The 24316-nt window shown below is 44.4% G+C and overlaps 1 protein-coding gene across 1 annotated transcript in view; it reads left to right on the forward strand.

Moving 5' to 3' along the window:
• The window catches only part of myo18ab (myosin XVIIIA b), a gene marked incomplete at its 5' end in the record, with an annotated part of 119006 nt that overhangs the window by 27360 nt on the left and 67330 nt on the right, over window positions 1–24316 (forward strand). Inside the window, 14 exons of the mRNA XM_079225066.1 lie at window positions 6740–6808; window positions 7429–7516; window positions 9026–9132; window positions 10439–10615; window positions 10711–10921; window positions 11746–11888; window positions 13150–13250; window positions 13497–13560; window positions 14250–14394; window positions 19080–19250; window positions 19706–19796; window positions 20849–21041; window positions 21520–21606; window positions 24106–24247. Coding sequence (XP_079081192.1) covers window positions 6740–6808; window positions 7429–7516; window positions 9026–9132; window positions 10439–10615; window positions 10711–10921; window positions 11746–11888; window positions 13150–13250; window positions 13497–13560; window positions 14250–14394; window positions 19080–19250; window positions 19706–19796; window positions 20849–21041; window positions 21520–21606; window positions 24106–24247 — 1789 coding nt within the window. The remainder of the gene's footprint in view (window positions 1–6739; window positions 6809–7428; window positions 7517–9025; window positions 9133–10438; window positions 10616–10710; window positions 10922–11745; window positions 11889–13149; window positions 13251–13496; window positions 13561–14249; window positions 14395–19079; window positions 19251–19705; window positions 19797–20848; window positions 21042–21519; window positions 21607–24105; window positions 24248–24316) is intronic.

Genomic DNA, 24316 nt, shown 5'->3' on the forward strand with positions numbered 1-24316 from the left:
AAAATATTGTGATATTTGATTTTCTCCATATCAAGCAGGCCAAGTTATGGTCATGCAAATGTCTCAAAGTATTCTAAAATAACCCTACATATACTTGTTTTGTGTTTGTCACCTCCGCTGCGCCTACATTGAGAGTCCAATGATCCCTTTAGCCTGAAGATCCTCATTTCTATTCATCTGTGTCTGTGTTGTCACCATTCTTCCACTCCTAGCTCCCCTCCATCTCCTCTTCCTGCTGTCATCTCATCCATCACAGCTCATGACAGCAGATCAGCCAACATGGCTTTCTCATCACGCTTTTCCTTCTGGGAGCAAAAGGGAAGTCTCATTTGGACATTTCATGAAGCACTCTTACACTGCATGGTGTTCCAGTGTTTTACGCTGTGTATTAACTTGTGTGTCTTTAGATAAGTGTGACCTTTGCTTATATCTCATTAAGAGCGGGATGGCTTTCACTTTTCACATGTATCAGCACATATGTAATTTGCTGGACACTTGACCAGTTCACTTCCAATGCAGTGAACTGGTTTTAATTCATTAAGTGTTTCTATCTAGAGAAAGATGTTGCCGTGCAAAAATCCTTTTTATGCAAAAGAACAGAACATGCGCATGTTTTGAGGTTTGCACGGCATGCAACAACAACTTCATAGAGTGTTCAGGTTTTGATCTAGTTGTCTTTTTGATATCAACACATTTAGGTCAAAGAAGATAACAAGCCAGAAAGCAAAAGTGTAAGTAAATGCAGTCCGTATGTTTCTCCTGGGTACATATGTAAGAGCTGTCCTCTGTCAGCCAGGGATCAATCCAGGCCTTTGATTGATCTAGGTGTTCTTTGTAGAGAACAGTCCAAGAACATTTTCATATTCATAGTCTGAACCTCTTTGAACTTAATTGTTTTTTCTGTGAAGTTGTTTGTACAAGTGTTTCATGTGAGATTCAGATTTATAATCTTTATATACACAACACTGTCATAAATACACATTTCAACCAGATGAATCCCACCTGGACATGAGCAGGTGCATGTTCATGAGATTGGATCTTTGTCTTTAATGCTTCAAAAGTCTACCGTTATCACTTTCTTCAATTGAGAAAAAGTTACCCAAGAGTTGGGTGAAGAACTTTACATTGCATAACCGGAAGTCTTGCTTTTGGACAAAGTTTTTAAATCAAGAGCAAATGCTTCTTGCATGAGGCCCTTTTTGTTGCTGGCTTTGAGGATAGGAAAATACGTAAAACTGTATGAAAGCATTTTTAGCAGTTGAAATCATCCAAGGAACCAGACCTCCCAGCCTTTATTTAAGAGCATGCACCCGGTCTGATTGACGTCCCCTTTGCCAGTCATTGAAGATTCTTCATATATAACAGCCTTTGAAATATATTTAGAAGGACTTGTGCTTGTAAGAGTAACATGGCAAACCTTATAGCATCTTAGTGCCCGGCAAACCCTCCTCAAGAATGCCTTATGTGGGATTTCATGGTTTTTGAAATAGCTCTGTTAGTTCTAGTACTGTTCAGTCCACTTCTGCAAATAGACAGTTTTTGTAGTTTTGGATTAAAAATTGTCCGTCACATTTGGAGTTGTGTTTGATCAGCGTACCCATAAAGATTCCAAATATGTTGACTGATTATTAAAGACATAACGACATGGTGTCCTAACACCTCCTCTCTTTCCTCTCTACGAGTAGCCAGACAGTGAAGGGCTGCCCAACCGGTCCAAGTCAGTGCCAGCTCTAGACCCTGGCAGGAGGTTATTCCGGGAAACAAGTCCCCCATCAGTTTCCCCCATGGAGTCGGTAGCTCGGGTCAGAAGTCCCTCCCCACCAAAAGTCAGGTTACCTGTGAAAGTGCCTGAACGCTTCAAAAGCCCTGAGCCAGTGTCAAAGGCGGCTGAGCAATTTAGAAGCCCTGAACCACCACATGCTCCTCTTAGCCCAGAGCCCGTTACGAACAGGGAGCGAGGGCAAAATGGCATAACGAGCAAAGGCGTGGGCAATATTATAGCCAACGGTGATATTAAACTTTCAGGCATCAGCACCAACCAGATGGATACTACAGAGGACAAGGGTCTGACACGAAAGAAAGTAGTAAAGGTGGTTCGCTGTGTTGTCAGGAAGGTCCTGCCCACAGAAGAGGACAAGGCCACTGTGCCAACGCAACCATCACACCAAGCGCCACATGTAGCCACGCCTGCTGCCAGAGCAGTTAAAGCGACGCTCGCCCCAGCTGCAGTGCCTAAGGCCTCCCCAATGTCAGGGTTCTCTTTTAAACATGACGTCATCAAAACGGAAGACAAAGACGACATTTCACGAGGATTGACGAACCTCATGGTCCGAGGCAGGACCAGGGAGCCACGCCCCAGAGTATGTAAAGATGAACGACCAGAAAAAATAGAGTTGGAGAAGAAAATTGAGACGTTAGTAGGGAAGGTTGCTGAGCCGGAGGAGAAGAAGGAGGATAAAACCACTCTAAAGCCTCACAAGGTCAATCACAAACCTACAAGCTCTGGTCAAGGTACACAGGAGGCCAAACCTCCTCTGGTTGCTGTAAACCCGACCAGCACGGCTTCTGAGCACTCCACTCCAAAGTTGTCCAAATCAACTCATTCCAGACCCACATCTCTCCCCCCAGTTGTTGGCTTTATCCCAGCTCCCATGCCTTCACCCTTGTCTCCGCCTCCTGGCTTCATACCTGCACCCAGACCAACAGCTGTCAAAAAACCCACCCCTACAAATCGTCCTTCTGCCGCCCAACTGGCCCAAACAAATCCCTCCCCCACTCCTTCATCACGTTTCATCCCAGCTCCTCAACCCTCTTCACTTGCAACTGCTGTGAGCCCTGCTCCTCCCGGTCCCAGTGCTAGAGCACTGGCTCCCCCTCAAGGAGCCATTCCCATCCAACAGACTGCTGCCAGTCAACTAGAGGTACACTGTCCACACTTCGCATGTCAGCATTTGGGACATTGGTGTGGAAAGTGCATGAACATTTGAAATGCATGTTTGAACAGGAAAAGCACTTTGGAGTTGGCTTATGGACACCGTGTGTGTGTAACCTGAGTGTGGTTTTATCCGCATGCTGCGAAGTATAAAAAGAAACACATAATATTGTTTATCTTGCTTCAGAATTACTAGGGCAAATAAGTGGGCCAGACTCGAGAATACTTTCTCTCTATAGCCACTGGTGGTAATTTCAGTCGGTTGGTTTGTCCAACGCTTTAAGATAATCCTTTATTAGTTTTGAACTTTGGTGTACTCTAGAACAAGAAAGGGTTTCAACAAGTCATCTTATTTTACAAGTCTTCCATTGTTCACTACAGGAGCAGGAAGTATTTGTTTACTTCCTGACCAGAATTTCCGATCAGTCACACACACTTTATTTCCTTAACAGCTGTTAATCTAATAACAAACTTGGATTTGCTATCAAAATAGCAGACTGTTTATTGTTAGACTCCAGAGGTTCTTTTCGTTCAGCATATTTTAAGTGTTTGCTCTTTTTATATTCTTCTTGAGTCCTAAAACCCTTTCTCTGAAGTCTACCATCAAAACAGACAGACAGTTGCTACTTTTTTCACCCATGAGATCTCACATAGCAGAATGTAGCTCATAAGCCGTGTTTACAAAGGCAGAGTCCCACCTGAGACAAATGAGGGGCTTCAGTAGCCCAGTGTCTCTAGTTACTAGCAGGAAACCCATGTAGAGGCAGTTACGGCAGTGCTGCGTTCTGAGAGAGGAACTCAAAACCTATGAGCAGGCACAGATAGAACGACTTTACAGATGGAAGACATAGTTACAAAAATACATTCCTGGCTCTTGCTGAATTTATGCAACGAAGACCTCACCGGGTCTCAGTTCACTCCAAATCCCATGCTACCACTACCCAGGAGTCACTCGTGGAAAGAATTCTGCTCCCAGATTCTCAAAACATTGACTATGTCAAATCTGTTTTTTGGTTTTGCTGGATAGATATTAACTTCCTTATGACAAATCTTGACGAATGGAAAAAAAAAAGAATGTTAGTCACATTATGATCAAGATTTTGCACCACAGGCTGAAGAACATATAAATTCTGTCTATATTTCTGTGGTGCATTGATTTGCTGTGCTGGTTTGTAACAACTTGCAACTTGTAACATATCTTGCCAATATTCTTCTTTTCACCAACCAATTGTACTGTTGCATAGTGTGCATGCTGACTGAAGCACCTTTGAAAAGACCGTGTTTGTAGCTCTGCCAAGGTAAATGTTCAAACTAATTCCACAGTGACCCAGCTGCTATGTAATGTTGATGACTGTCGTGTGAGTGTGCAGAATCTCCTGTAGGGAGCATGAGTCAAGACACTCTTTGCTCTGTGAGAGGAATCCATCACATACCCATGCGTTCTGTGACGTTGTGCTTGTGTGTAGTTGTGGGCTTAGTGTTGATGTGTTGCTGCTTTGGATCTTCAGGAGGAACCGCTCAGTCACACCGAGGAGGCTCAGAGGCGCCTGATGAGGATCTTCAGTGCCCCTGTAAATCACCCTGCTGCCCATCTGCATACTTTTTCATGTCTTGGTTTGGCTCTATGTCTCTTTGTCTGTGCATGCCAACGCTTGCACTAAAAGAAGCAAACTCTTGTGCCGTTAAACAAACATCGAGCTTAACGACAGAACAGTTTACAGACTGAGTCAAATTAACACGGCTGATGTTCCCCTAAAAAGAAGTCTGCATTATGAGCTTAACCCGGTTGGTTTACAGAACGTCAGCCTCCCTAAAGACGGCTCTCGTAGGTTGTTTGCATTAGTCACCATGCCTGACATGCTTAGTTTATTGGTGTACTTATTTACAGACGCACAGCAGAGGGTGTCTCATGCTCTCCTGACTGGGCAGAACAGGAGTGAAATATCCCCTTTGCTGTTGTCCAGCTCAAACGTTCTGACTCTTACTTCTATGGCTGCTCTCAAAAGTCAAATCTCAGTTTCCAAGTTGAAGATTTTGACTCTTTTGTTTGTTTGGGAAAGTTTCCAATGAGTCCACAAAAGCAAGCAGCCACGTCCCTTATCTGAGTCCTGTAATATTGGATATCTGCCGATATCAAGCCTGGTCAAGTCTTTTGTCTAAATGTTGATTATGAAATATATATATCTGACACATTAAATAACATCTGTAGACTGCTAAATCTAACTGACCCCTGCTTTCTGCAGCTGCAGAAACTTGTGTTTGTACGATGGTGTACAAAGGGGAGGGTTTCCCCCTCAAATGATCTCAGACTGACATCCCAGTTTGTAGCTATGTTACTAGCAAGTTACTAACCGAATGGATGTCAGTAGATGATAACAGAAGTGACCTGTCGCCTATTGATGTGCCACTCTGACAGTTGGCAAGGTTTGCACTGATCATTTTGTCGGTGTATTGGAATCATCTCCGCCCATGGTTTCTCACTGCAAAGCCATTTTCACTTTCCCATGACGTTCTTTTTCTTTGCTTTTATGCACTGCCTTTTCTTCATCCAAAGTTCCATATTGACCTTGTCTTCTTCTTTGTCCCCTCATTCTCTTGTCTTCTTTCCATATCCCAAACACACTGCTTTTGCTGGTTGTCGTTGTCTCGCTGTGGTTGCTTTGTGGCTAAGCTGGAGCAGGCAGTCAGTGTTTCGTCTTCTGTCCAAGCCCCCACCCCTGCCGCCCCACAGCCCCAAGGCCTCCTCCAGGTACCGCGGCCCTTCAGCCTTCCTCTGGGCCTCCTGGCTGGAGTTTGTGCTCGTGTGTCTTGTCAGAGTGTAAGGCCCAGAATCCTTCTAACATGTCCCTTTTCCTCATTTCCCATGTCTGCAGTATTTACAACATCTGTATTAAACTGTGACCAATACAACAAGTTGAAGGGCTACAGGGTTTAATCCAGTCAGCAACCACTTTCATTACAATGGATAATATGTGGATCAAAACCTTTTAAGGGAATTGATTCCAGAACCGCTATTTGACTGATCAGATTTGGTTATGTTTGATGGTTAACCTTACTGTGACTGTAAGCCTGCTTGTCAGTCGGAGAAAGGAGACATGTCAAGCTACAAAGGATACACATCAGTCAAAACATTGTTCTTTATTTGGCATGAAGGGAATAGAAACCTCTAGCAATGGTCTGAGAATAATGGCAATATGTAACTTCTGTTAATCCAGGACAGAGATATATGTAGTTTTGTTTAGGCAGGAGGAAAGTAGGGGACTAAGTGACTCCTGAGAATTTTCATTTGCATGCTGTGAAAAAGAAAGGCCAAATCCCCACATTGTGGCTTTAAGAAAGCTAGCATACGAGCTATTTTTTTTACCAAAGTCTGCTCGGTGGCATTACTGCATGTGCTTTGTATCTTTTGGTTGGCATGCATATATGCTGTTCACATCTTAATAAAGACGTATGTGTGAGTGTTGTGGCTAATTATTACATTCAGCTGCTACCCCAATGTTTTTTGTTGTCATGCAACCATTGTATTCCATGAATCTGTTAACAATTTGCCAGTGAAAGTGTAATATTAAAGCTGATCTGCCGTGAAGCCAGCAAACCGATCACAACAGGTCCTTTCATAGATGATCACACTTGTGCACTTAACTGGATTTTCTCTCACAGCTGTGCTGGATAAGTATGACAAACTTCACTTGGTCCAGATGCAATGCTACGCAGATGATACTTCCATTTATCTGTGTGCTTATGTGTGTTATGTGCTACTCACATATAACTGTAACCTTTGACCTCCTCATGCTGGCCGAATCTCAGGGATCAGTGGAAGAGGACCCTGTGGCCCTCCTTCAGGCATCTCATGCTGCTGCTGCTCAGCAATCCCAGGTCTGAGTGTAATTCCCCACCAGCTGACCCATGATCACCTGCTCGGTTGTGCTGTGCTGTGTCTCACCCTTTGCTTGCGGTGTGCAGTGTGTCTTGTTCACTTTTCCCAGTACTATGATGTGAAATGTAAGCAGTCACCAGTAGTTGAGACTGAATTGTGTCCTCTGGGTCTACATCCAAAATGATCACTATTCATTTTTCTTTGCCATTTTATTTTTAAGATGTGTTTTTATTATTTGCGTTGTATGGTTGTGGTGTTCTTTCCTCACTTTTGTCACGTTTGTGTTCACTGAACCCAGGTAAACCCTATTTTTTCTTGTTACCTGGGTTGCCATTAATACCCCATTCACACCCCCCATAGGCTTGTTTTGAAGCCACAGACACACACACACACACACACAACAGCCTAAAGGAGCAGTGGACTGTGAGGCCTTTTGAGTCCCCTGTCATCCACTGCATGGTCATCATCTTGGCAAGCTTTCCCTTAATAACCTTTCAGCATGTGCTGGTTATCAAAATGGTGTTTCCAGTGTGACTATGAATGGTCCAGTGACTCGGCAATAATATTGTCCCCGTACCTGCTCTCCAGTAACTCTTCTCCTTGTCCTTTCTGTCTCCAGGTGAAGACAGAAGAGCAGATCGCAGCGGAGCAAGTCTGGTATGGATCAGAGAAAGTCTGGCTTGTCCACAAAAATGGCTTCTCCCTGGGTGAGAAGGGATTACTTTGCTTGCTTCTTAAAATTCCGATGTTGGACTTATCTAACCTTTTGGGGGGGAATTTTTCTCTCTCTGTTAAAACTGTGGGTATCTTTTACTTACCAGTCAAGTATAATGACACAGAGAATAGGATTTTAGATTTATATAGTTTTCTGAATTATGTGTGTGATTGTGTAGGTTTTTTAATTACAAAGTTAGGAGGAAATAAAGAAATATACAATGTTAACCGATCCATTTTTGGTAAGTAAAATGTCATCACTGCAGACAGGTAGGGAAGAAAGACAATATTTTGGGCATGTGATGATAGTGGAGAGAGACAGGAGGGGAATGCAAACAGTCAGGCCAGATGGGAATCCAACCCTAGACCACATGGGCTCATTTGTGCACATGTGGCTTGTCCTAACTGCTCCGTTATTGGGTCGCCCATTGGGTGGCCTTTCTGTCTTGTAGGTGTCATTGCTGGATTTTAATATATTTGCTTTTCGTCTTAGTGCATAACAAGTATAATAACAAGTGTCAGTCAGATCTTCAACTTCTCAAATCAGAGGAATAATGTGATTATCGTGTGATTTTAAGTCATATATGTATTTATCATACTGTCTGTAGTTATCTCACAACCATAGACCATGACTCCAATAATTACGTAATTGTTACTGATTACTTTTCTGCTGATCAACTTCTGTCGACAATTCATCTTTAAGCACAAGCAAATATTTTGGGGAGTTGCACGTGTGCAACAGTGTTTCCTTCATCCCTCTGCAGTGTCTCCCCTTAACTACACATCTGTTCTCTTCACATTCTCTCTTTATGTACAGATTAAACAAGGGATGCAACGTGTTAATCAGTGTGCTTGATTGGATCAAACTTTGAACAGAGCCAGGCTAGCTGTTTCCCTCTGCTTCTAGTATTTATGCTAAGCTATGCTAACCATGTCGTGACCCCAGCTTTTGTAAACACACAGATTTAAGTCTCGTTTGTCTTTGAAAGATCAAATAGCCCAGTTTATTACCCACAAGTTGACCTCTACTTTTGATGATTAGAAACGCTGTTCACTGTTTGTTCTTGTCTCTCTTTAGAGGTCACTACAAAGCATAACATCTGTTTTAGTTGTATAGATTGCTCTGCATTGTACCCAGATTATGTTTATGACCAGATGCTCCTTTTGAAAACATCCACAGAAACAGAAATGACAGCTATTAAGTATTAGACCTATTAATCCAAATATGATCACATTTTTCTTAGTAGGGAATGTTTTCTTCGTGCTAGAAATGGGTGGTAAAAGGTTATCAGATTCTTTAGTTTTTCTGTCAGCAGAGTGAAGTAGTTGTGTTGTCTCTTCTGATTCAAAGTGACCAGAGAAGCTCTGCTGGTAGTCTGCAAACTCCAAAGCTGTCTTTGCCTTTGAATTAGCTGGTAAAGATAAACAGACGGGTGTGAGCACTTCCAGCTGGCTAATAGCTACTGTATCAGTGCTTCCTGTCTTGTTTTGTCTCCTCACAGCCACCGTGGTGAAGACAGAGGTTGGCTCCCTGCCAGAGGGCAAGGTGAAGATCAAACTGGAGCATGATGGGACAATACTGGAAGTGGACGAAGACGACGTAGAAAAGGTGAACGGGGGTTGGTTAATGGTAGTGCACCCGTAGGAACCCAATTCAGGAGCTCCTATGAACAGTTTGATACAAACTGTTCATCCAGACCAATTAGTTTTTCATATTCACTCCTGGCTGGGTATGATGAAAACAACTAAGATAGATGTCCCTGGGCAGAACCTGTCACTCAGGGCCTCAGAAGGCCACAGAGGACACTGACAGCCAGCAGGCATGATGGGATAGGTGGAGGCAGGGTAGGAAATTTACATATTTTTTAGGGGGCAATTTTAGCCCCACCGACTGAAATCCAGGGGCATTTCAATACAAATTTGAACAAACGAACAAACAGAAAACATAAATCAGACAATCATATTCAATTTTATTCTTATTTATTTGTGGTAATTCATTGTTATTACATTTTTTTTAAACAACTATTAACAATTATAACTTTTTTCTTTCTTTTTTTATAATTAAAATTCATATTTATTGTTTTGTTACCTTAATCACAATTTTACACTGCGATATATATTGCGATTTATTCCCTTTTTTCCACCGCAGAGGAAAAGTTCGTCAACATATTGTATCTAAGAAGAGAGGGGGCGGGGCTTATGTCTGTGCAAGCAGTTTTCATTTACGCCTTCCACCATGGAAATAACCACTCTTTCTGCTTTATACTTGTTGTGGAAATCCCAAAAACATCGGAACGTCAAACGCCCTCGTGTCTGGGTTCATAATATTATCCGTAGCCACACAGCTAGGCGGATGTCACGCGAGGAAGTGCGTCTGAATGACGGCCGCTTCCAGCGCTGCTAGAGGACCAGCAGCCGGTTTGATGCTTTTTCTAAAGTCTTTGAGCAGCGGCATGTTGCGCATGTTGTCCTGTGTGTTGCGCAACAGCTGTGCAGCAGCGGCGCTACGAGTGACAGGAAGTCAAGACGTCTGATTTAAACGCGCACGCCGCATTTCTAATTTCTAAGTTCATTACATTATCAAAGTTATTAGAGGAAATTATGGGGGCATTTTTTGCCCCTCTCATTTCTTAGGGGCAGTTTTGCCCTTTGCCCTCGTGTACTTCCGACACTGGGTGGAGGAGAGGTCAGACAGGACAGTTGGGATGTTTGGTAGTTGTTAACATTTGGCCACAATGCTTCCCCAGTGGCTCTCATCCCTCAGCTGATGCCCCTACAGTACCACTGGACACAACGTGTCTAAGCTACCACTGGACCTAAGACATGTGGTATCCAAGCTCCAGTTTAAATGAATAGTCCAGGGGTGATCTCGTTACTTGAAGAATGGCATCATCGCTATCTCTCTCCGTGTGCAGGCCAACCCGCCATCATCCAACCGATCCGAGGACCTGGCCTCACTGCTCTACCTGAATGAATCCAGTGTGATGCACTGCCTGAGGCAGCGCTACGGAGGCAACCTTATCCACACCTACGCTGGGCCCAATATGGTGGTCATCAACCCCCTAAGCACACCCTCCATGTACTCTGAGAAGGTAAGTGTGACACTGATGACACAGCAGCGCACTGTTTTAATGCCCACTGGCAGTTTGTTGTAATACCTCTCTGCTGTGTCTCTATTTCCCATCAGGTGATGCACATGTTCAAAGGATGTCGGCGTGAGGACTCTGCACCTCACATCTACGCCGTGGCCCAGTCTGCCTACCGCTACCTGCTCACCACCCGGCAGGATCAGTCCATCGTGCTGCTGGGCAAGTCCGGTAGTGGCAAGACCACCAACTGCCAGCACCTGGTCCAGTACCTGGTCTCCATCGCCGGCAGCACAGGCAAAATCTTCTCCGGTGAGCCTCCAGACAGAAAGAGGGCAGCAGAGTCATCACATAAATACATGAATAGATAGAACAGATGGATGTGTGGTAAGCAGTCACACACCGTGTTGGATCACTGCAGATCTACAGATGTCTGTAAACATCTAGTCTTGAATGTAATATGGCCCCCACTTTTCTTAACTTCCTTAAAAAGCAGATGTGTTCCTTTACAGTAAACAAACAGCAACAGTTTACCCCAATGACTTTGTTTCGAGGTGACACTGTAACTGAGCAAACCAGACATGTCACTGATAATCTCCCATTCCGTCCTCCACTATGGCAAGAGCACAGAGTTACTGACCTGAAGCCTCCACCGTGAGCTGCTGTCAACTACGCAACGCTACTTCACAGTTTAACATTTGACATTCAGTACTTAATACTTTTAAAAGCCAATGCAGTGTATGGCATATTATGATGTAATGTGTAAATATGTAGGTAAGTACTGGTTTCTGTTCTTGAATTATGATCAAGATTATGATGCAAATGTAGGCTATACATCTGTCTAATATTAAGATGTTATAAACAGAACAGGCAGAAATGGTAAAATATTGGTTTCTGAGGTAAGCACAGAGGGCATTTTACGAAATGTATTCGGCATCTAGTGTTTAAAGTATAATGAGTAATCTATATACAGCGCAATTTATTAGAAATATGGTCAAGCCATATGATTTAAATAATTCCAAAAGATGAAGACAACCTGCTGAAGTATTTAGTGGAAAACAAAGGGAAGAACACAATGCTGCTTTCTGACCCTGCTGAAGTCATGATGAGATCCTTTTGACGTTGTTCTGACCCAGCTGAGAAGTGGCAGGCGGTCTACACCATCCTGGAGGCCTTCGGCAACAGCTCCACCCCCATGAACACCAACGCCAGCCGCTTCTCCCACGTAGTGTCCCTGGACTTTGACCAGGCTGGGCAGGTGGCCTCCGCCTCCATCCAGGTAACACACACACACACACACACACACACACACACACACACACACACACAGAGACAGACACACACACACACACACACACACACACACACACACACACACACACACACAGAGACAGACACACACACACACACAGACAGACAGACACACACACACACACACACACACACACAGAGACAGACACAGACACAGACACACACACACACACAGAGACAGACACACACACAGACACACACACACACACACACACACACACACACACACACACACACACAGAGACAGACACACACACACACAGACACAGACACACACACACACACACACACACACAGACACACAGACACACACACACACACACACACACACACACACACACACACACAGAGACAGACACACACACACACAGAGACAGACACACACACACACACACACACACACACACACACACACACACACACACAGAGACAGACACAGACACACAGACACACACACACACACACACACACACACAGACACACACCTCCTGACTCATAGTCCCAGTGTCCCCCTCAGGCCTCAAACCAGTCCCAGTGTCCTTCTGACTCTTGTCTCCTCCTGACTCTTCCCGTCTCCTCCTGACTCTTCCCGTCTCTTCCCGTCTCCTCCTGACTCCTCCTGACTCCTCCTGACAACTCCTGACTCCTCCCATCTCCTCTTGTCTCCTCCCGTCTCCTCTTGTCTCCTACTGACTCCTCCCATCTCCTCCCGACTCCTCTTGTCTCCTCCCGTCTCCTCTTGTCTCCTCCCGTCTCCTCTTGTCTCCTCCCGTCTCCTCTTGTCTCCTACTGACTCCTCCCATCTCCTCCTGACTCATTCTCGTCTCCTCTCGACTCCTCCTGACTCCTCTTGTCTCCTACTGACTCCTCCCATCTCCTCCTGACTCTTCTCGTCTCCTCTCGACTCCTCCTGACTCCTCTTGTCTCCTACTGACTCCTCCCATCTCCTCCCGACTCTTCTCGTCTCCTCCCGACTCCTCCTGACTCCTCTTGTCTCCTCCCGTCTCCTCTTGTCTCCTACTGACTCCTCCCATCTCCTCCTGACTCATTCTCGTCTCCTCTCGACTCCTCCTGACTCCTCTTGTCTCCTACTGACTCCTCCCATCTCCTCCCGACTCTTCCCGTCTCCTCCTGACTCCTACTGACTCCTCCCATCTCCTCCCGACTCTTCTCGTCTCCTCCCGACTCCTCCTGACTCCTCTTGTCTCCTCCTGTCACCTCCTGCTCAGACGATGCTGCTGGAGAAACTGCGGGTGAGCAAGCGTCCCGAGGCAGAGTCCACCTTCAACGTCTTTTACTACATGATGGCCGGAGCCGACAGCAGCCTCAGGTGACTCCTCCACACTTCCTAGTCAACAATACGAACAACACAACGACAGTCAAACTCTCTTTGTTATCCTCTGCACCAGTAACGGGTCCCTCCCTCCTCTGTATCTGTCCGGCTAAATCAAAAGAAATTCTGTTGAAAGTCTTGCACAACAACATCGTGAGGCTGATCCCTCTCTCCTCCTCTTCTCCTCCTCTCCTCCTCATCTCCTCCTCCTCCTCCTGTCCTCCTCCTCCTCTCCTCCTCCAGAACGGAGCTGCACTTTAACCACCTGGCTGAGAACAGTGCTTTTGGGATCCTCCCGCAGTCTAAGGTAATCACACCAGATGTCCTATAGGTGTTTGCCTGAGCCCGATATTAAAGCTTTTGAGGCCAATACCAATGTCTAAAAAAAATCATATCAAGATATATTGGTGGAAATTAATTTTCTTTACAGAACCCATGAATGTATACACATTTTAGATTAATTTTTAGCTTTCATAATTGGGACCAACAATATACTGGGCATTATAGCTGACAAATACATGTTGTTGACTTGGTGTCAAAACATTTCTTTAGCATTTCTATACAAATTCTTCACTTTCTTGTCATTTATTAGCTGACAAATGTGCCAATACCGATATATCTGGAAAAAGATCATTCATATTTAATTTATTTTCTCACAAAGGCGACAACAGATGTTATTGTTTTACAAAACTTAGGTCACAGATAAGTACCTGAAGACAGCGTGTGAAAATACAAACAACATCATTTGAAAAACAAAGTAATGACAGAATACGAATTGAAGGAGAGAGAGCAAAAAGAGAAGCGAGAGGGAGAGAAGTGATCAAAATAAATCCAAGCAGGGCAGGATCTGCAATAAGATAATATTGGCCAACACTAATATTGACCAATGTATCGGCCGGACTCTAGCCTCTATGGTATTTATGAATGAAATGAAATATGGAAGTAGCTGTTTGCTGCTGCAACTTCCTGTCACTCTGATCTGCTCCTCCTCTCCAGCCTGAAGACAAGCAGCGAGCCTCGCAGCAGTTCACCAAGCTGCAGGCAGCCATGAAGGTGCTGGGCATCTCTGGTGAGGAGCAGAAGGCCCTGTGGCTCATCCTGGGGGCCGTTTACCACTTAGGGGCCGCAGGGGCCACGAAAGGTAAGAACTCCCACCACGTCACTGGAAGGTTGTCCCTTTGGTTCTACTGGTCGGGACCAGAAGAGAACCTGTGTCCATGACTGTGTGTGTCACTACAGCCCTGGTTACACTTTCTCTTAATGCCACCTCTGTGATCAGGTGCTGCAGAACTCAGCTGTGTCCACATGTGTGTCTCCACACTTGCAACTTCAATGCCTCATCAGATGGTGAGAAGATATTTCAGGGTCAAAGTAGTGTCTGTAAAAGAATGAATGAACCCTTTTAATTTCTTATAAAGTCTTTACAATAAAAATCTGCCTGTTGTTTTGTTATTGAAAAGCTTTTATTTTGAAGCAGCACAACCAGGAAACGTTGTGTTTCATCATCAGTAATTCAACAGATAAAAGTCCCAATGAAGAGGCCAGTCTCACCACGGCCTGTGTTGTTGAGGTGGGGAGACCTTTTAGGGGATGACAGTACGAGACACATTGGGCCACACATACCAGAAAAGACCAAACACATTTAGTGAGCAAGGTTAATTAAACAAAATACATGCATGTCTCTGACTCGTGTCAGTGTCAAACCTCACCTCTTGTTTTCACCCCCCATTGGTCCAAGCTCAGCGTAGCATGAGGACTGATGACACTCACTGTGTCACATCCTCTTTCATTAAAGGACTCTTTGGTATTCTTCATGGACGGGAAAGACCAAACGCATTTAGTAAGTAAGAAGTAAGGCTTTTACTTCAATTATCAGGTCAAAGGTGTTGGTGGTTATGCTCACATGAGGCATGTCAGGGAAATGAAGGGCTGGGTGATCAGCTCAGTGCTCTACTCCAGGTGACAATTGGCCAGTTAGATTACAGTATATGCAGGGGAGACACAATAATGTGAACACCTGTGCAGTATGATGCCTTCCAATGTCATAGTAATGCAATACAAGCTACTTTTGTGAAGGCTACAATGAAACCTTCCCATAAATAACAGTATTTTACTTTCTAGAAAGAGGTTGCGTTATAATGCAGTCCTATAAGACGCCACCACCAACGGAGAGGAATAAACAAAACGACTTTATACCGTAGTGTGCAGATTAAAGTCTACTGGTTGCCAGAACATGAAACTGTTAAGCTTCACATGCTTTCAAGTCACCAGCGGTTTTGGTGGAGGCCAAAATAATAATCAAGAGATAATAGCAAAGATCTGACTGCAGTTGACTTTCTGCCAACAGCCACTAGGTGTCAGGCTTGGCTCTCTGTAGGCAGCATGCAACCAGGACTACAGGCTTTTCCATCAGATGCACTCGCTCTAGCAGGACGTTAGTTTGGGTTGTATGGGTCCAGGTTCTGAAGCATGAATGTCCACCAGATGTTGGAGCCTGACTGTTCGTCCCAAAAGTGTAAACTGGGGTTAAATGGACCCGTACAGCGCTTTTCTAGTCTTCCGACCACTCAAAGCACTTTGACATCATTCACCCACTCACACACTGATGATAGGAGCACCATGCAAGGTGCCACATCAGATTGTCAACCATTCATACACCGTAGGCGCAGCTACGGCAGCAATTTAGGGTTAAGTGTCTTGCTCAAGGACACATCGACATGGGCTGGCGGAGCCAGGGATCGAACCGCCGATCCTCTGATTGAAGGATGACCCTGCTCACCACTGAGCCACAGTCACCCACAAGCTCAGGTTCTCTGCTGGCCAGTCAAGTTGTCCCACACCAGACTGGGAAACTACGTTTGTCAGTGGGCCTGGCTTTGTGCACAACATCTCATAGTGTGATCATGACCCAACCCAAGAACAACAGAACCAAGCCAAGTGTGTGGGCACAGCAGTGGAGAGCGAGTCGGCTGTGTTCCTGTGTCCCTCCAGCTTTCTGCTTAGCTAGAGTCCACTCAAGCTAGTTGGTCTGAATACAAAGGCGTTTTGTGGCAGAGTGCGTTTGGTCTTTCCCCTTAAGGTTCATGTCACATGTTCTCAAAGTGTATACACTTTTTTAGGATGTGAGGTTAAGGTGCAACATGAACACACACACACACACACACACACACACACAATGACTCCTCGCATGGCTTGGTTGAATATTCCTCGCTCAGGTTTAAAATAATCAGCCAACCTGGGTTGAGCTTTTCAACACCTGCATCAGCATGACAACAGTGTTGGGACAAAGTGTCTGGAACAGAGCAACAAGGTGGAGACTCCTTTCCCTCCTGATCTAACCCTGACCCAACAGGCCTCTAACTTGTTTAATGTGTACACTGAACTGTGTTATCTCTAACCTCCTCTCTTTGCTTGCATGTTTGCATGCTGTGCCTATCAAACGCAGACGAAGATGAAGGTAATGGAGAAAACAACACACAAGCTATTGACTGTTTTTCACTTCAAATAAACTTCATTTCAGAGGCTCCCTTGTTTGTACTTTATGTCTTATTGCCTTAATCATTCCTCCCAGGCCTTAAGACATTAGCATTTTTATTGTTTCTGCTCCTCTCTTCATCTCCCTCTCTCTCGTGTCGTTGTGTTCACCTCATGCTGACTCTCCCGCTCCCTCTCACCCTTTTCTCCTCCGTGAGATGAAAATCATGGGAATCAGAACTTGCCGTCCTTTTTAAACTGCTCTCTCTGATGCCTCCTGCGTCGCCCACATTCGGCTCCCGAGCCGCTGTCACGGTACAACACGCTTTCAAAAGCAAAGCCTGTTGGTTTTCACTTCTCTAGTTAGTGTTTTGACTTTCGTCCACAGAACTTTTATTTCCCAGCTTGCCGTGTATCCCCGTGCCGTTTCTGCTTGGCAGTGGCTCCTGTTGATTCTCTGGCTCTGTGTCTATACGCTCTCTGATTGGTTGGCTGTAAAGGCTGTCGTGTGGCCCCGGTTCCCTCTAACACATGGGCTTTGAATCTCCTCCAGACAAAATGGAGACGCACTCCGCATGCAGACTGATGGTCAGGGTGTGATCACCAGTGATGAGCAAAGATCTAAATCCCCGTTGTTCGGTTTGATTACAGTGTATTTTCCACGCATACTAAAGAAAACTCCAGTCTCTTTCTTGTTTGTAACGCAGGAAGTCTCCAAGTTATTCAGCTGACGTTACTTTAGTGTCTTCTCTGACTGGACGGAAGTCCATTAGAGCTGTTTTCACCGTGTCCAGTACATAGAGATGCACCGACTCTGATTCTGACTCCAATAACCGGATCGGATATGAGTGATAATGTACATGTATATCTTTGTATTTATTGTTGACATCTTTTAAGCATGTTAGGAGGTGAGCAGTGTTCAAGTCAGGCCTCATAGAGGCATACAGCTAATTCATTAAACACTGGTATCAGATCCAGACTGAAAAGGTCTGATCGATGCAGCCCTACTGGTCAATTGACTTTGACAAGTTAAGCATTCCACACCACACGGCGATCTCAGCATTTAAACAATGAAAGTATATATTTGAGGGGAGATGATAGGCCCATCTAGGAGCCAACGTGAGGCACAGAGTCAGCCGTGCCACAGAGTGGCACGGCAATAGGTATGACACATTCTTTTAAAGAGCTGTAAAGAGAGAGATGTATTGATCACAGTCTAGTCTCCATTCAGACAAAACTATTTGATGTCATGAACGTCTCTGTTGAATAAATACAAGCCATAGGGCGACTTTGTATTTCATTGATATGAATCTTAATCAGTTCCAGTGATGGCTGGCCGGTCTAAGTAGCAGTCTGCATGTAAATCTATCAACCAGACAACATGTCTCCAGTTGCCACATATCTCAGTTCCGTGATCTCGGTCATTTCTGGCGCTGAGAGATGGGAGGAAGTTATTTCCCAGAACCACCTTCCCAAATACATGTGAGGAAATAACATGACATGATAGAAAAAAAGTCAGCCACTGCCGGCTGTGATGGACAAAATGCATTCTGAATCCATATTTAAGGTATTCAGGCATCATATTGGCTCACTCCACTGTGGAGCTGTTGGTGTTGCAGGAAGTCTCCGGCATCACTTCACTAACGATCCCCTCCGTGTCTCTGCAGCCGGGGGAGCGTTGGCTAGCTAACGGTTGCAAAACACGTTTTCTCGACCTGATGCGTCATGATTTTTAAATATAACTGGTCATTGAAATGATTTTGATTTTACTTATTTTAATCCTGGAGCACATTTAGATATAAAATAACTAGTTTTGTAAATTACCAATTTAATCTGACCAGTTGGCAGTAGCTCCAGGGCCATTGCCTCCAGCTTTTATTACATTAGAAGTGGTGTTTAAATGGTCTGCTCGTTTCCTGCCACTTCCAATGGGCAGCATGGTTAAAGTGGCTGTAGTTAAAACACATTTAAAAAGGTGTCATGTGTTACCATGGACCAAAACGCACCAACAGAGATGCAGTTGTTATCTCCGTGCTCCTCGTGTGAGAATCAAGTCCTTGCTCATCTCCTGACAGTCAGCCAGTCACCTGTAGAACGCTCCTCTGTACATGGACGCTCCTGGTGTGTCAGCACACACAGAACCCCTTCTCTGGATACACTCATGCTTTGACATTGGGTTTTCAGTTCAGGTTAGTTACAGCACAGAAAAGTAGCAGCTGACAGAAACCTCACATTGAACCATTTGTACCTTTTTCATCTTCCTCCCTCTTCGTCTTTCTGCAGATGTTATCTTCATCAACTTTCTTATTGCATTTCTCTTTGTGTTTCAAACACATGTTCCTTCCTTTTCAGCGGGTCGTAGGCAGTTTGCCCGTCACGAATGGGCCCAGAAGGCGGCCTACCTTCTGGGCTGCACCCTGGAGGAGCTGTCCTCCTCCATCTTTAAGCACAAGGCTAAAGGACTGCAGCACTCCACTTCCTTCAGAGGAGGACCGGACGAGGCCGGCCAAGGGGAAAGCTCAGGTAAAAACACCGACTGAGTCTAACCCAACCCTTTGTAAGATCAGGATTTGGTCAGTTGTGGTTGTCCTGCCACTGATAGGATGAACAGTTTGCAGAAGTGCACTTTAATCAGGATCATATGTACTGTAGCATTGCTTAATACTGAATTGTTTGTGTGGGATAAGATATAGTCTAAGAGGAGGATTTAAATCTGGAAATGTTTAGTGAAACAACAAATTTAGAATATGCCCTACTCAACACATTGAGGTCTGTACCCCAAAATAATTGAGGTTTGATAATCATCCCATGGTAATTGTTTTCCAGGTGTGTTACAGAGGTTTTGAATAGTGTTCTGAAAGCTAGTTGTTGGAGAAAAGTAGTTGAAAGGCTTGCTGACCGAGCAGAGGGTGTCCGCTGGAGACTGGGGCTGAGTGGATGTGCTTCTGTTGGCTCTGACTCTATCTGTTGTCTCTCAGGCTCTAAGGTCACCGCTCTGGAGTGCTTGGAGGCCATGGCATCCGGACTCTACTCGGAGCTCTTCACTCTAGTCATCTCCCTAATTAACAGGCAAGGATATTCCAATTATGTTCCCTTATTATTTTGATTCTATTGGGAGTTCTTTTTTAAAAAGCATTCATGATAGTTATTAAAAATAGTCTCAATAGACTCAAAGTATCTGTCTCTAAAAAAAACAACTAGTTTTGAACAGGCTGGTATCAGATCGGTACTCAGGATCAGATGATGCACTAGTTTAGGTTTCTGAATCGCTGTTCCAACTTTGTCTGACAGTCGTTACCACAGCAACCATGTCGATAGGCTGGGGTGTCTGGTTCACACACATCCCAGCTCAAATACCAGTCTGTTTTCTAGATCTGCAGTCTGAACATTGCTACACTTCAGCTCCTTCCAGAGCGTACACATCTATTGAGACATTTCAATTCCTTTCAGTGTTTAACTGTCTTTAGGGATTTCCTTTCATCCTTTTCTTCTAATTCAAAGAAACAGCAATTGGTTGCACATTTCTGATTTTACAACAGAAATCAAGTGAAAGTGTTGAATTCATGATGTGCATGAATACAGTTAGATAAAAGATTAAATCTTTAAGGCTGAAAGAGCGTTGTTCCTTGTTGAAGCTTTAAGATTAAAGGTTAGCATGAACTGTCTTTCTTTGACTGTATGGTATACATGCAGTCTGCAGGTCCGCACTATGGTTTGTTTGAATCTTCCTCTTTGCAGTAAACCATTCGTCTTGCCACTGTTGTACAGGTGGCTGTGAAACAAATGTTCATTCATTCATATTGTACAGATTTGTCTCTTTATTCTTAGTCAACCCTGCTTACAGATATCAGTTCCAACTGTGGAAGTTCACCTCTGGTGTGAGTAGAACTGACCACCAGGGGGCGACTCCTCTGATTCTATAGGTCTATGAGAAAATGAGTTCTCTCTTGATTTAAGCACTCAAACCCAAGGCTTCATATCATCAGTTCACGAAGCAATGGGTGATGTCACAATGGTTAAAGCTGAACCGTTTTTCTCTGTATTATATCATTGTAAATTGAATGTCTTTGGACAAATCAACAGCTTCATCAAAAAGCTCATGATGTGTGTGTGTCCCTCAGGGCTCTGAAGTCCAGTCAGCACTCTCTGTGCTCGCTGCTGATCGTGGACACGCCGGGTTTCCAGAACCCTCGGCTGGCTCAGCAGCAGCGGGGAGCCACGTTTGAGGAGCTCTGCCACAACTACACCCAGGAGAGGCTGCAGACCCTGTTCCATGAACGCACCTTCGTCCAGGAGCTGGAGAGATACAAGGAGGTGCTGCTGGGCCCACAGAGCACAACATACACATGTTAACACATTAGCTCTTTTCTACCTCAAATGAAGTCAGTTTATTTAAATGGTTAATTTGCTCAAAACAAAACAAAATTATGTATGTTCTGTTTATTGACTTTCTCACCTCTAGTGGCATCCTAGTGCTTCCTTTCTTAGCTCCTATTTGACGGTAGCTACTGCGTTCAACCATTTGGAAGTAGATCCAATGAAAGCTGTTCATCAGTCTTGGGGTTACCCTGGGTCCATGCATCTCCATTGTTTTGGGTGGATATCTCAAATCAACTTAATTATACCGCTCTGCAAAACCAAACAAGACATAGTTAAGAAGCATGGCTAATTTGATACAAATGTACACTGACCCAATCCAGTCTAGTAATGGCTCATTTCATAATCCACCTGTTGATTTATTGACGATCTCCTGTTGGTTGCTAACCTAAGCCTTTATCCCTCCTGCATCTAGGAAAACATAGAGCTTTCTTTAGATGACATAGACTCCAGTACCTCACTGTCTGTAGCAGCTATTGACCAAGCCTCAACCCAAGCTCTGGTAAGCACACGGAACCTCACTACACCGTCTCTGTTTCAGGCTCTCTGTGCATGTGACGTCATTGTGTTGAAACCTGTCCTGAGAACGAGTGGGCTTTATAAAACCTGTTCTTTTACTGTTCACCTCCCAGCATAGGCTCAATGAAATGTCCACCCTTAAATAATGACACAAGCAAACGTGATCATTTGTATGCTTTATCAAGCCGGTTGCCTCCCTCCAATTAGTTGGTCCCTTTGTGATTGTGGCTAAATTATTTCTACTTTGGTCCATTTCATTATGGAATTTGTCCCACATTAGAACATTAATTGGAATCAAATGTGTGATTTGTTTCCTTCTTGTTGGCTTGAGAGGGTCCCTCTCGCTCTACTCATCAGTTGGCCTCTTAATGCAAAGCCCATTCAGTCATTTGTGGTACAAATATGCGTGGCAAGCAATGTGCAGCATTGCTGTGTATCAACAAGCAGCATGAACACGTGTTTCAAAAGGCCCGGGAAGAGAAGCTGTTGCTTCAAAACCAAGGTTTCAAATCACAGCTTAAGATCGGATTAAACATCATCTTAGTAGCATCTGCAACAACAACGAAATACACGTTGCTTTAATATTACTGCGGACAGTGTTGGAGGTTATTGTTTTGGTACAGCATTGCAGCTGAAGTGCAGGGACAGTTTGAGCTCAGCTCAGTGCAGTGTATGGGGCTAACAAGGCTCCAAGGTGCATTGGTGGGTCATCAAAGTTGAAGACGGTTAAAGTGAAGTGCACCTATTGTTTTAAATAGCCGAGCACATGCTGAGTCCGTTTGGAGAGAGCTGAAAGGAATACAGGGCTCAGAGTCACATCAGCTGTCGATGCTGAACCTACATTTAGTTTGATCGCCGGGTCTTGTGCTCTCTGCAGGACTGTGTCTGTGAACACTTTGGTTTATGACCAAGTACAGGACATTACAGGTATTCCCATCAGCCTTAACTGTACTTTGGGATTAGTGCAAATTGGGTTCTCTAAACACAACTACACGACTAATCCTATATGGATCATTATTTGAAGGAAGTCATTGATTTATGATGCCGCCCTGCTGACAGAGGCAGACAGAAAATGCTTCAACGGATCCTTTTTACAGGCAATAAGAAGGAAAGCGTTTAGTTTTAGTTTGGATTGCACTGCAATACGACTTCAGCAACTCCTCTTTGATTATGTCTCGAGTCAGTTAAGGTTCTCTTTTAATCAAAGGGTGCCTATTTTGCACAGGTTCCATGTCCTCATTTAAAGAGGCTGATCGCTGCCAAGCACACACATCTAATAATCCCATTGGCAGAGGGGGCCAGCCTCTCTTCAAATAGACGAAGACCAGTCAGGGGTCCGGGCCGCTGCACCCTCACACCGGCAACAACACTGTTGAAGAAGGATCCCGAAGGCCCGTTCCCACTGTACTGTACTGATGGGTTGACATGATAACTGCATGTAAACGCGTTGTTAGTAAGTAAATGAAAGCTGCTGCTGCGAGGAGCTTTCATTTAGTCTTCATTTAGGCACGTTGTGGACAAAAGCAGTAGTGTTTCAGGACACCAGAATGACTTCTCTGCTGGTGCTACTGGTGCTACTGGATAGAAGATGCTAAAGGAAACCTGGTTCTTTTTCTACATATTAAGATATGATTTACGGAGACTTTAAACTGAGAGAACATCTTTCATTAGATCCCGTTGATGTTGTTCATGCACAAATGTTTCCTTCTTTTGAGGTAAGTCAAATTACTTTTGGAATCCAAAATGCAGAAGACCTCCATGTTTATTATTATCATATTGTTATGCTGAATCGGAGCACATCAGGGCTATTCAATTACAAATGAAAAAGCATGAAATGTAGAAGGTCCAGACGCTGTCAGCCTGGAGATCGATGCAGAAAGGAGCCAGCATGTTTCTCAGCCGGTGTGTTTGTGTTATGGGTTGGAGCCCTGCAGGTCTGCTCTTGACAACATAGCTGGTGCCTAACAAAAGTCTAAATGAGACGACTACACACTCATCCTCCTTTAGCTTCATGGCGGAGACGTGGTCACGTGACCGTGCTGTAGTTCCTTTACAGTCTAACGTTAGCTTTTTACTTTACACATAAAGCGTTGTTCATCAGATTAACACTAACGTGTCAGTGTCATAAACGTATGTTTGACACAAAGATTCTTTTCTGCAAAAATCCTAAATCCAATGGACACCAGTGTGAGGCTAACTTCCTGTTACAAAGTCAATGATACGTTCGTTATGCGTTTAAAGATACAATCTTAATCTTTTTGGGGCCTTTGGGAAATGACACATTTTAAACAAAGCAAATAAATATCAATGTTTATTGATTAACTTTTTAAACATATCTCACATATATTTTTGTATGTATTACACAATATTGCATTCACCTGCACATTGTCTCACGATCTTAATTGATTTTAAACACTTCTTGCCCTGACCTCAGATTAAATACAAGTGTTTTTGAAGGAAAAAGCCTTGCTTTCCATCACAGGTGCGAACTCTAGCCAGGACCAATGAGGCTCGCGGCCTCCTGTGGCTGATGGAGGAGGAGGCAGTTCAGCCTGGAGGATCCGAGGAAACCATGCTGGAGAGACTCTTCAGCTACTACGGCTGTGCACAGGGAGAACACAAAGGTGAGACCTCACCAGTAGGGCCCTGGGACCACAGACAGCCTGATCCCACTGCTGACACGGAGGAGGGGG

This window comes from Taurulus bubalis (genome assembly GCF_910589615.1).
Source record: "Taurulus bubalis genome assembly, chromosome: 10".
Lineage (NCBI taxonomy): Eukaryota > Metazoa > Chordata > Actinopteri > Perciformes > Cottidae > Taurulus > Taurulus bubalis.